Below are 12,120 nucleotides of genomic sequence, written 5' to 3' on the forward strand. Positions count from 1 at the left end.
GCTTTCATGACGAGAAATGTTGATTTCTAAAAATAATGTAGATATTTCCATAAAAAAAAGATATGTGGAATACATAATAATAAAATAATAATACCGTATTTGCCAAGGAAATTTACTAAATGCAATCATTGAACTGTCGAAAACAAAGATCGATAAGGGAATAATTGCAATTATAATAATAATAAATCATTTAACGGTAAAAACCCGAAAAAATTTTTCTATATTAGATATCCTAGCAAGCAAATTTATTGGCAAAATGGGAAATCATTCTATAATGGTTTTGTTAAAGTGTAGCAAGCAGAGGGAACCGTGGCAGACCCCATAAAGTACGTATATGATGGGACGACGCAATGAGTCCACTATAATCTATATATGGATATATACATATATCTTTTGGAGATAGTTTCAACATCACACACTGAACTTTATTTTAATTTAAGTAGTTTTTATTTTATTTTCAAAATATTCTTAAATGTTAGCTTTTGTAAATAGCTGGAACGGAGTTCAAATTAACACCAAATCGGGCACCTTCGAGTAAAGCTTGCTGAGTTTCTCTAATTTTATTTGATTTCGACCTCTACTTCGCAGCTAAAAATATGATCCTTTTTCTTACTTTGGGCAGTGTTTTGAGTCATCTGAAATTCCAAACGGAAAAGACCAGCGAAAAGGAATGGCGGAATTTCGAGCTCACTGATCCTATAGTTTTTCAAATAGTAATAATTTGGGGGAACTGGACACGATCTTTGAAAGTTTCCATAATTGTAAAAGGTGGAGAACCACCTCTTGAAGATATTGTTTTTCCGCGTGGACAACATATTGCACAAATCCAGGGAGTATTCATAAAAATGTGTGAAGGATGATGACCGTATCCTGCGTGTGGAAAAGTCCATGCTTAAGCGTAATCCTGATTGAAGTTGTTTGATCAAGTCTATATCAGCGTTCAATTTAGTGTCGTGATAGTCCACAGAAAAGTTTCGTAGGTAGTTTCGATTATATTTGTCACATACGGGAGATTTTGCAACTATAAGTCTCAACTTCTGAAAATAAAATACACTGACATTTTGAAAATAATGTAATTTTTCTCATGTTGCTTACCATGTTTGCGTACGGAACGAGACTTAAAATAATTATAAGCACAGTCAAAAAATTCATATTTTATGCTTCCTCTCTGTTCCAAGATACTTTTAATATAAACAAATGGGCTAACTTTAAACTGTGTGTGGAGCAATTTAGTCGCCCAGTCTGTGGGATAATTGTGTGTAGTTAAAATAATAGCCACGACTGCGAAATCAAGCAAGGCAACATTATGTGGAACTCCTAACGTGCATATACTCTGAGCACAATTACACATGAACGAAACGTACGTCTGTCAGGAATTGAGGTTGAGTCTCCCCAGGGTCGCTAGAACCAACTGTTGAGATGCATTAAATAATTTTACCATGCGTAAACTAAGCTATATTAATAACTTAACTGGCTTTAACTGGCTCAGCATATGAAGTTTTAAAGAAAGATATGAATTGCTTCTTGAATTGACTTATCGGAGTGGAGCATTAACAAAAAGAAGGGTATCTTAAATAAGTATAAGCAGAAACTGAATTCTAGTTTTAAAGCTGTAAAGTTTTAATGGACTGATTGTGTATAATTATTTTGAACGATTTAGTCGTTGATAAATCAATTTTACACTAAATTTATATACTATACAGTTCAATTAAAATTTTGTTGGTCATTGAGCATGAAAAACAATATAAAATATTATTTATCAGCTGAGTTACTTAAGAGATTTAGATAAAAACACGAATAAATTATGACTTCATCCGACTCTTGCCTTTATTATTATTTTCCGAATATCTCAATAATAGTAATAATGCATGGAAACAAAGGATAGTTTATATAATAATTAGTTCGATTCAATTAGATTAATTTATATAAATTTGCAATAATATATACATATCTATAGATTGCGAATAAAGCAAAATATTTTTGTGGAAGAACAAGTTCAATTAATGTATCTAAACACAAACTCAAATTTCGTATGAGATATAGGTATATAAGTCATACTTCTGATTATTAATACTCATTAAGTATATGTGTAGACGAACTATGACTTTCTTACGTACTACTCATAAATGCTATGCGAAGGTTTTGTGAGAAACAAGTAAGAAAGCTCCAGTCGAGACTGCTCGACTGCGAAATACCCTGAACCCTCCAAACTGATATTCTAATCATTCTGGACTTCTTTTATGCACACATACATTCACATGCACTTATATGCACGCGCTCTGCTAACTGCACAGTAAGCAACGACTTCGCTTGGGCTGTGCTGCAGTGTGGGCAATATTATGAGAATTTATTTGTTATAATTATACCCTGAACCCATTTTCAATGGGAAATCAGAGTATAATGGTTTTGTTGAAATGTATGTAACAGGGAGAAGGAGGCGTGGCAGACCCCACAAAGTAGATATATTCTGAGCTGAGTTGATTTGGCCCTGTCCGTCTGTCTGTCTGTCCGTCTATCCGTCTGTCTGTATGTTTGAACGCGTCAATTTCCGAAGATATATGAGCTAGAGACTTCAAATTTGTTTAAAAATGTCCGTAATTACAGCGCGGATATCAAGTTTATCATTAAAAATCGATAACTCATCCCGATCTTTTTTTTATCAATAAGAAACCTTATCGAAAACCAGTTATACAATTATATCTTCTACACCTTTATTGCTAGAGTCTCCAAATTTTTAATGTATGCTTATATGCAATATGTATGTCTGTGTGTGCGTACGTGCTCGTGTGTGTGTGTGTGCGTGTTTCTTGTGTTAGCTGAAAGACGCGAAAAATTATTGAAATATCTATTGCTCCAAGGGTTCAGGGGATCTCGTAGTCGAGCAGTCTCGACTATAGTTTTCTTACTTATTTTATTTTCTTTTCTTTTTAAGTTCAAGTATTAGCATAATTAATGAAAAAAGTTCCCTATGTATAATTGTATCAATCAACTTTTAAAATGTAGAAAGAGGTTCTAGCTAAATGAAAAGTACTAGAGACTTGTGCTTTGGAATATACACACATTTTAGCCATATGATTACGCCCTGAAAGTTTTATTAAGATCGTATGTCTACAAAAGAAATTATTCAACAAAGAAATTCTCATAATATTGCTCACACTGCAGCGCAGCCCAAGCGCAGCCGCTGCTTACTGCGCAGTTAGCAGAGCGCGTACATATAAGTGCATGTGTATGTATGTGTGCATAAAAGAAGTCCAGAATGATTAGAATATTAACTTTGAGGGTTCAGGGTATCTCCTAGTCGAGCTGTCTCGACTGGAGCCTTCTTACTTGTTTTATATTTTTTTCTTTTTAAGTTCAAGTATTAGCATAATTCATGAAAAAAGTTCCCTATTTATAATTGTATCAATCAAGTTTTAAAATGTAGAAAGAGGTTCTAGCTAAATGAAATGCAGCATTTAACAGCAAAATAATTCATGTAGATACAAACTTATTTTCATCAATTACTTGCACATCTTTTTGCAATTAAAGTGCATTATTTTTATTAGCTGTTCTAAATGCGCACAGCAATGAAATCGCTTTAGGCATTAAAGCCTAGCTAGCTGCACGGCAAACGCGTCTGCTAGCATGCAGCCGTTATTTGCTCAAGGGGGCGCAGTCAGGCCAGTGAACAGAAAGCAGGGAGACAGTCATTCAGTCAGTCAGTCAGGCAGTCAGCCAGTCAGCCAGTGAATGGGAGGAGAGGCTCATCCGAAATGCAGTCAACGTGACTTTGTTTACTTGCGTAGTACGTCGAAGCCGCATCTCGTATTTATGTGCACGAACCGCACTGCAGAGAACAAATGCACGTAATTCTGCTTACTTCGTAACATTGCAACAGTGCACGGTGCCCACCGACGGATTTTTTAGGATTTCTTTTTTTTTTCCATCTGTGGTTGCGGTTGTCTGATGGTCAGACAGACAGTCTGACAGACAGACATGACGACCTCTGGCCTTAATCAGAATCGGCAGAGCAAAACTAAGGCGCCATTTTCAATTGTAGTCGCCAGGACGTTCGTTGTCTCCTAGTGACCAAAAAAGTGTCCTGCTTGGTATTTTTGCTTTGGCTTTGCTTTGCTTTCACTCTGCGCCTGCATATTGCATTTATTTACATAGGCCGGACTGACTGCCTGCCTGGTTGGCTGGTTGGCTAGCTGACTGCCTGGCTGACTTTTGATTTAAAGCTCTTAGGCCCTAACTCAATTCCCTTTCGACTATGTAGCTCTCATTCCACCAGGTGTGGCAACGTGTATGTTTGTGTGTGTGTGGCAGTGCAAAGGCGTGCATTGCTCCTTTATATCTATTTGCACATGCATTTACGTGCTCTGCCCCCTTTGTGCTGAGCAAATAGGCACTGCGCTTGCAGCTGTCAGACTCCAACATAATCCGTGACCACCATCTCCAGCTTTATGTGACCTTAGTTCAAGTTAAAGCTATGTGGGTTGCGGTAAAACGGCCAGAGGGGATTAAAATATACAGCCTTAAACCTTAAAGTTGGAAGCTGTTTTACATATGATAAGGAGGATAATACGCAAGAAGTTATTTACAGAAAGAGAATACTCAAAAGGCGTCTTCCATTGAATCTTCCTACTAGATTCCTTCTGTAACACTTTGTAATCACAAAAAACAATATACCCTTATGAAGTATATGAATGCTTAATCCTGTAACAATTTATTCTATTCCTACAATATCAGACTTAATATAAATTTGAACAAGTTAGAAGGCTCTAGTCGAGACTGCTCGACTAGGAGATACCCTCAACCTTCATATCTGATATTCTAATCAGTCTACACTTCTTTTCGACACACATACATACATACGCACGTAGTAGAACGCGCTCTGCTAACTGCGCAGTAAGCAGCGACTACGCTTGGGCTGCGCTGCAGTGTGGGCAACAATCTTAATGAAACTTTCAGAGCGTAATCATATGGTTAAAATGCAAAGCACAAGTCTCTAGTACTTGAAATGCGTTTTTTACAAATTAGGGCGAAGGGGGTGTGGCATCCAAAGTCAACTGTATATACACAGTAAATCTGAAGTCTCTAGGTATACCAGAGTTCAAAATAGGCTTGAAAAACAAAATCAATTTTTCGATTATTCTCGATAAAACAGTTATCGGATGCGTTATCGAAAAAACAAGATTGACGTGTGCTGCGTATGGTACACACGAGTATCATGCCAAAGTTCAGCTCTCTAGCTCTTATAACTTCTGAGATCGACGCACTCATCCGGACGGACGGACAGACGGACTGAGCTACATCGCCTCAGCTCCTCCGGCTGATCAAGAATATATATACTTTATGGGGTCTGCCACGCCTCCTTCTGCACGTTTTATACTTTTTCACCAAACCATTTTAACCGGATTTCCCATTTTCAATGGATTCAAGGTATAAAAATGCAAATAATATTTTAATAAACCATGTCAAACCAACAACCTCTGAGATCTAAAGTTCAACAAAAGATTGAAGATTTTATAGAAAGATTCTCTGAATATTCAAGTTCCTAAACATATGAAGAATTTTACTCTAGTTCCTGTTCCAGTTCCTGAAAAATGTATTCTTTTTATATATATTATATAATAAACTTCAATTGCACCGAGCACCGTGCGGCCAATAAGTATAGTTACTGCCCGTTTAAATCAATTTAACACCTCGTCTAGTGGAATATAGATTTCTGAAATTAGTATTGAGGCATCAATTCTTGGACGCTTGACATTCACTGATTGCCCCCATGATTCAAGGAATATAAAAAGCCTTGTCAACAATTCTAACCACATTTTTGACTGGCAGACCGACAGGGAGATGGAACACTATTCTAAAGATTGCAAAGTTCTCTGCTTTATCACTTTTTTTCGCTTTATCACTTTTTTTCGGCACTCCAATTTCAAACTGCAATCAGAAGTGCAACCATGGAAAATGTTTTCACACTCGGCTATGTGGCACTGGAGAAAATATTTTGCTGGTAAACATGATGACCCCAAAACAAACAAGAAGAAGAAAGAGCAGATTATGATGGTGATGATGAAGAAGAGAATACGAACAGGGGAAGAAAGGCACTCGTGCGCGCCAAAGAAGACGTCATAATAATGGCCGAGCTGCAGGAGGCTCGTAATCAGAGCCTAGAAATATGCAATGCGAAAAATCAACACAGCAAAAGGAGACGGCAAAAGGACGACAATGGCGAGTCGACCTCAATTACCCCCGTTTTGCAATGCGAAAAGGGCTTGTAGCTAAAAATTAGTACATATTTACAGGCGCTGGCATGAAAATTTGTCACCTAGCCAGAGCCAGAGCCAGAGCCAGAGTCGGAGTCAGAGTCGGAATGAATGCCACTGAGCAAACATGTGTGTATGTGTGTGTGTGAAATTGAGCCTACAGATATGCAACGAGTGCAGGTTGTTGCTATTGTAATCGACACTTGGGCGGCGCCCATCGAGGCAAACAGTTGCCGCAGCTCAACGCTGCGACTGCGCGCTCTTCGGGGTGGCTGATTCCTCCAGCAGGGCTCCAGTGCATTTGTAGGGGCAACAGTGCAGCCTGGTTTTCGGCTGCCTGGAAATATGCAAGCGTCTGATTGGCCAGCTCGAGTCGTACTCATAAAGCTTGCAGCAAGCCAGCTGATTGGCCGAGCTCGGCTTAAGGGCAACTTCCAGTGCGCATGCGGCGGGAGAGAGAGAGCGAGAGCGAGAGAGCCTTAGGGACTTGCTCAGCAAATAGTAAGAGCTGCTCTGTACTACACTGGAGTTTATTTATCCCTTTTTACGCCGTCTGGCTGGCTGGCTGCTTGTCTCTGTCCCTATATATATGTATATATGTAGATATTTGTATATGTGTGCATGCGTATGTTTCAGCGAGCGATTAAAGTTAAGCGCGTGGTGAAAAACTGTTGGGGAATCCTGCTCAGCTTAAGTGGTGGTGGCTTTGTTTATATTTTCACAATCGTATGTATTTCGATACTAATTGCATTGGAAAGCAATTGGATTATTGTTTGCCTGGGTCTGATTTAAGGATAATCTACACTACCAATTCAATAAAATGCTGGTACAGTAAATTAATTTTTACAGATCTGAAATGGGACTTCGAACTACAATTATTTGTGATTGTATTTTTCTTCATTATTATTTTTTATTTTTATTTGTAATTCGATTTACCTAGCCTTTATTCCCATAGATGTGCTTCAACCCCCAAAAGTTCTCTTAGCTTTTGCCGTCTCGCTCTCTCTAAATATTTACTTTTTAAGAGATACTACGCAAAAGTCTACACAAGCCGAATTTCAATTCGGCGCATCGCACATTAGCTCAACAGCTTTTATACACAGCGAGAAACTACTGCACCTTGACCAAAATACATCTATATTGGGGAAGCAAAAGCTCTTATAGATAGTAATCTATCCAAGGCGTTAAGTGTACTTACATTTAATTTAAAAACTTAGTATTGTATATTGAAAAAATATGTATTTGTGTTTTTCCATTCGATAGAAATATTTTTCAGTGCACTCTTTGCGGCAAAATCAGAGCTTTTAAGCGAAATGCTGATAGGTTACTGTGAGCGTGTAGAGTTGCTTTGGGGATGTTTGCACTTGTTGCCGTTACTTGTATTGCAGAGGAGAGCTTAAGTTGCGGCGAATTCGGCTGGCAACATGTTCGAGCTCGGCTCCTCGATGAGCTTGTCAACCGCTGAGGCAAAGCATGGCAAAAAGTCTTTAAAGCCGATAACGAATATTATGAAGATTGAATTCAAATAAACTTTCAAAATCTCAATTTTCAATTCAAGCTGAGTGATTATTGTAATTGAGTTTTGAATCACGGCGAATTGAGAAGCAGGGAAGCTGTTCCTCTCAGTCGGTACATGTTGCACGCTGTGTGGATGCAACACATCTTCATTATTGGTCCAGGCCACGTCGGCTGGCTGCAATCGTCGTTAGCTCGTCGTTATTTGCCGAGATTTGCACTTGGCCAAAAGCAGCAAGAACAAGCGTGCAGTTGTTGGCAACAAAAGCCGTTATCTGGCGACCCCTACGACTTCGCCGTCGTCCATTTGCCGGTTCGTTGAGGCGCGTCGTGTGCCGACATTTCCTTTTCGTCGTCCTGTCGGCCGTGTCGCCTCGTGTCCTCGTGCATTTGCTGGGTCTCGTGCTCGTTGCACATTCGCCACACTCGATGCCAAAGCAGCAGATTTTTTCGGAATGCGTTAAGGATCAGTTTTGCGCGAAATACGGTTACGAAAGGTTGCTGACGACAAAGAACCGGCGTCTGAGCAAACATTCCTCTGTCTTTCTTTGTGCTCCTGCCCTTTATGTGTGAGTGAGTGTGTGTCCGTGCAGTGGAGAACTTTAACGCGAGATTGTGCAAATGTCTGGCGACCTCATCGAAATGTAAATTAACGCCTCCGAGTAAACTGAGAACTGACCTAAGCCAAGGCTCTTCCTACTGTAACTGACCTAGGACAAGCCGAACACTTCTATGCCAGAGCCTGAAGCTCATGTAGAACTAACCTATAGAAAAAACTATTGCATATCTTTGGTACGAAAGGTTTTAAGAATCCTTTAATTTTAAGAGAAGAAAGTACATTGTATGAGACTCCTTTAGAGTCTTTGCAGCATCTGAAAAATACTAATTTTGAATAAGATAATACTACATAAATTAGATAAGCTAGTGCATACCCACATAAGAAATAGCTACATACATACATGACATACATATATAGATATTTCTATAAACATGTACATATATAACTATTCCTATAAGATATACTATCATTTGAGTCGCAATTAAATTTGTTTTAGGAAGAACCTAACCCATTCTGCTTTGTGAATTATTTCTTCCAATAAAGTCGAAATTTTTGAATCGCTCGCTTAACTAACTATGGTTGTGAAATATATAAGAGAAGTGGCAGTGCGAAGAAATTGAAAGATATTTGAACTTTACGTCTTGGCAAATAGACTAAGCTATATTTCTCTGTAAATTCTGAAGAGTCACATTCGCTTTCAAATCAGTGAATGTTAATACATTCAATTGTCTTTCGAGTATAAGAAAACAATCTCATATCAATACTCAATGCTATAAACTAATGGAATTTCGAATAAGATTCGTAGTGTTTGAATTAAGAAGTGTATTATCTAAGCGAAAGTGTAAATTACGAGTCTATTCAATATCGCGGAAGCTTCCTCAGTCGGAAAGTGTTTAAAGAAGTGAAAACATGTTATTTTGCATTCAATTTTAAAAATCGCATCAGATACTGCATATAGATTGCGCTAAAGGTAAGCATTACAAAGCTTTAATAAGTATTGTATTAATGTTATTTGAGCATAGTTCAAATAAGATCTAAGACTGATGTTAAATGCAGCCAGGTCTAACATATAAAATCTTTTTTAGGATTTAACTTTTGTTGGGACAGGTTTTACGAACAAGGTGCTGATCAGATATTATAGTTATATATCTTCTTCATTCTGTTTTTTTCTTTTTTTTAATGTTTAGTCTCTGAGAAAAATAAAAACAAAATAAAAGTTGTAATGAAAAGTATATGTACGATTAAGGAGTTTATTATACATATGTGCTTGGTTTTACTACTGGTTCAATTATGTAGTACTAAATTGATGTTCAGATTCTCCACATCATAGTAAAAAACTTTAAAAATAATCCCAAGGTTTCACTCTTGGATCATATTCAAATGAACTTCAACACTTTAAATAGAAACCAAGACGCGACTCTCGTAGATTTGGTGTGCTATTGCTATTATTGATTTGCTGTTCGTCTTTTGACACTTCAGTTTCAATTAAAATTTGACAGAATTGCCTTTGGCCTACAACGGAAATTCTGTCAGCAGATGAACCATCTGCCAAGCAAAACGTTAACATCAGCAATTCTGGAGCTGACTGCAGTTAGAGATTTTTGCACTGGCGCCCAAATCGCTCGCATGAGGGGATTTGCATGAATGGGCAAAGGGCTCAAGTGTGCTCAAGTTGGATTCGCACTAAATGACATGCATTTTCGATTGCCGCAAACTGCTGAGTCATTGAGTCAATTGATGGGCCTGCAGTCGTTGATTAAAGCTCATCTCTGGAATATCTTAGCCAATGCAGGCAATTCGAGGTGCAATTGCACTCGATATGCTTTCATTAAGCGAGCCCGCAAAGACAATGCCCCATGGCTGAATGCAACAAAGAAGCAGCAGAGCCAGCAGAGGCAGCACTGCCTGAGTACATAATCAAAACATTGCATTAAAAACCAACGGCTCGCAGAGAGACGAGAGAGAGTCCAGTTGATAAAGCAAACAAGTCCGACACAACAGAATGTTGACAAAAAGCGTAAAAATACGAACAGCTCAATACTGTACAAAATGAAAAATCCCACAGCCCAACACAACAAACAGAACAACAACAACAACAAAAACAACATCAACTACAACAAAATGATTGAAAAAAGATTCCCGCTTGCCCATACAAATAAATATGCAGTCAAAGGCAATCAAGCCATGTCGCTTCGCTCCTCAGTCTGGCCGCAGTTGTCGATATTTGATTTGAAAAACATTTCAAAAAATACAACAAAACGACGAAAATTGCAACGAAAATGAATTTGTTTTTTTCGTTTTGAAATTGTCGCAACATTGCCATAGGCAGCCTCGCAAATAAATAACGCCAGCAGAGGCCCAACAATTACCATTCGTATAGACATTTTGTGCCATTGAAGGGATACTTTGTTTTAATACCCTGCAACCTATGAAATTTCCCAAAGGGTAAGCTCATTTCTAAAGCAGTATTGTATAAGAAATTCAAATATTTGACTACTGAAATGAAGAGGGTTCAATTGTAAAGAAATCTGAAGTCCCTCAAAAAGATTTATATAATATTCTGCAGTTCTGTATCTTTATTTGTGTAGGGTATATGCAGTGGTATAATAGATTTATAAAACATACTGACTGCTCGTAAGTTGATATTTTTATTTGAGAGCAGCATTTAGTTTTATATTTATATATGGTTTGTTAGTTTTGTTAGTTTTTTAAATATAATCCAACTGATCCGATTCGAGAATTACTTACAAATTTTAACAATTGGAGGCTTAGATGGAATCCGATAAGAGCTGCTTCCTTTATTTTAAACTTATATTATTTATTTATTTATAAACAGTAAATTAGGATCGAATTAATGAAAACTAAGTGGTTTTACGTGCAGATATATTAAAAAGTTCCTTTCTAACTACTTTTGCAATGTATATCATCGAACAGTAATAGTTTTCTTTTTTTTTTTTATTTAAAATCATTTACATTTACAGTTTTAAATTTGAAGGTCACAAAATATTTATTTGTTTAGAAGTTAGAAATAATATAAAATTAAAACTAATTACTTGCTTTGTATGCCTTGGCAACAAACGCCTTCTTATAAAACAATAGTTCATAGAACAAAAAAAATAAAAATAAAACAATATATAAAATAAAAAATAAAAAATTATTATGATCGAAGTATATTTAATTTATACTGTAAATATTTCAATTCACAAAAATGCCCAAAAGTTATTTCCTAAATTAAAAAACATTTATGCCAACCAAATAATAATAATATAAATATATATTTTAAAAAATACTTTTATTGAATCTTTTTTTTTTTTTTTTTTTTTTTTGTTTTTTTTGTTTTTTTTGTTTTCATGAGGCTTACTTCAGTTTGCACTAACATCTTTTAAAACCCAATTATTAAAAGATGTTAGTGCAAACTGAAGTAAGCCTCATGAATGAATGAATATGAAATGAGACTATGACAATGGCTATTGACCATGAAAAACGTGTAAAGAGCTTTATGGAACAAATTTAATGTACAATATGAAGATCTGAAACCTTGGTGATATCACCAATGAATGATTCGTGTTACAATTTAACAATTGTTCCAGTTTTGTCATTTATTTTGTTTTTTGTTTTTATTATTATTTATTTACTTATTTTTTATTTATTTATTTTTTTTTTGTCAATATATTTCTCCTCATTTATGCATGTGTAAGCATAATTTGTAAGGAACTTTTAGAAAATTTAAATTGTGTAATTGAAACATCGAGAATCGCCCACAAATAATTTTAATAAAGTTAGTTCGATAGCCAC

The 12,120-nt window shown here is 36.6% G+C and overlaps 2 protein-coding genes across 2 annotated transcripts in view; one reads left to right on the forward strand and one right to left on the reverse strand.

The window, feature by feature from the left end:
- Nucleotides 1–480: 480 nt before the first annotated feature.
- On the reverse strand, nt 481–7,712 carry LOC149269480 (uncharacterized). The gene is made up of 3 exons (XM_089467311.1): nt 7,450–7,712; nt 1,096–1,242; nt 481–1,037 (listed from the first exon to the last, which is right to left on the reverse strand). The coding sequence occupies exons 2-3, from the start codon at nt 1,150–1,152 to the stop codon at nt 561–563; spliced, it is 534 nt and encodes a 177-aa protein (XP_089323437.1). The 5' UTR covers nt 1,153–1,242; nt 7,450–7,712; the 3' UTR covers nt 481–560.
- A 331-nt stretch (nt 7,713–8,043) lies between these two features.
- The window catches only part of LOC108614622 (uncharacterized), a 63,735-nt gene continuing 59,658 nt past the window's right edge, over nt 8,044–12,120 (forward strand). Inside the window, exon 1 of the mRNA XM_018008825.2 lies at nt 8,044–9,295. The gene's annotated coding sequence lies outside the window, so the exon portion shown is untranslated. The remainder of the gene's footprint in view (nt 9,296–12,120) is intronic.

The sequence above is a fragment of the Drosophila arizonae genome, chromosome 4, assembly GCF_054131065.1.
Source record: "Drosophila arizonae isolate 15081-1271.41 chromosome 4, UAZ_ARI_1.0, whole genome shotgun sequence".
In the NCBI taxonomy this organism is placed as follows: domain Eukaryota; kingdom Metazoa; phylum Arthropoda; class Insecta; order Diptera; family Drosophilidae; genus Drosophila; species Drosophila arizonae.

Excerpts from the sequence above, each read along its gene's own strand:
- LOC149269480 (XM_089467311.1), bottom strand. The coding sequence starts at position 1,152 with ATGAATTTTTTGACTGTGCTTATAATTATTTTAAGTCTCGTTCCGTAC. Across the intron at positions 1,038-1,095 it reads TCGTTCCGTACGCAAACATG|AAGTTGAGACTTATAGTTGC; the intron begins GTAAGCAACATG and ends TTTTATTTTCAG.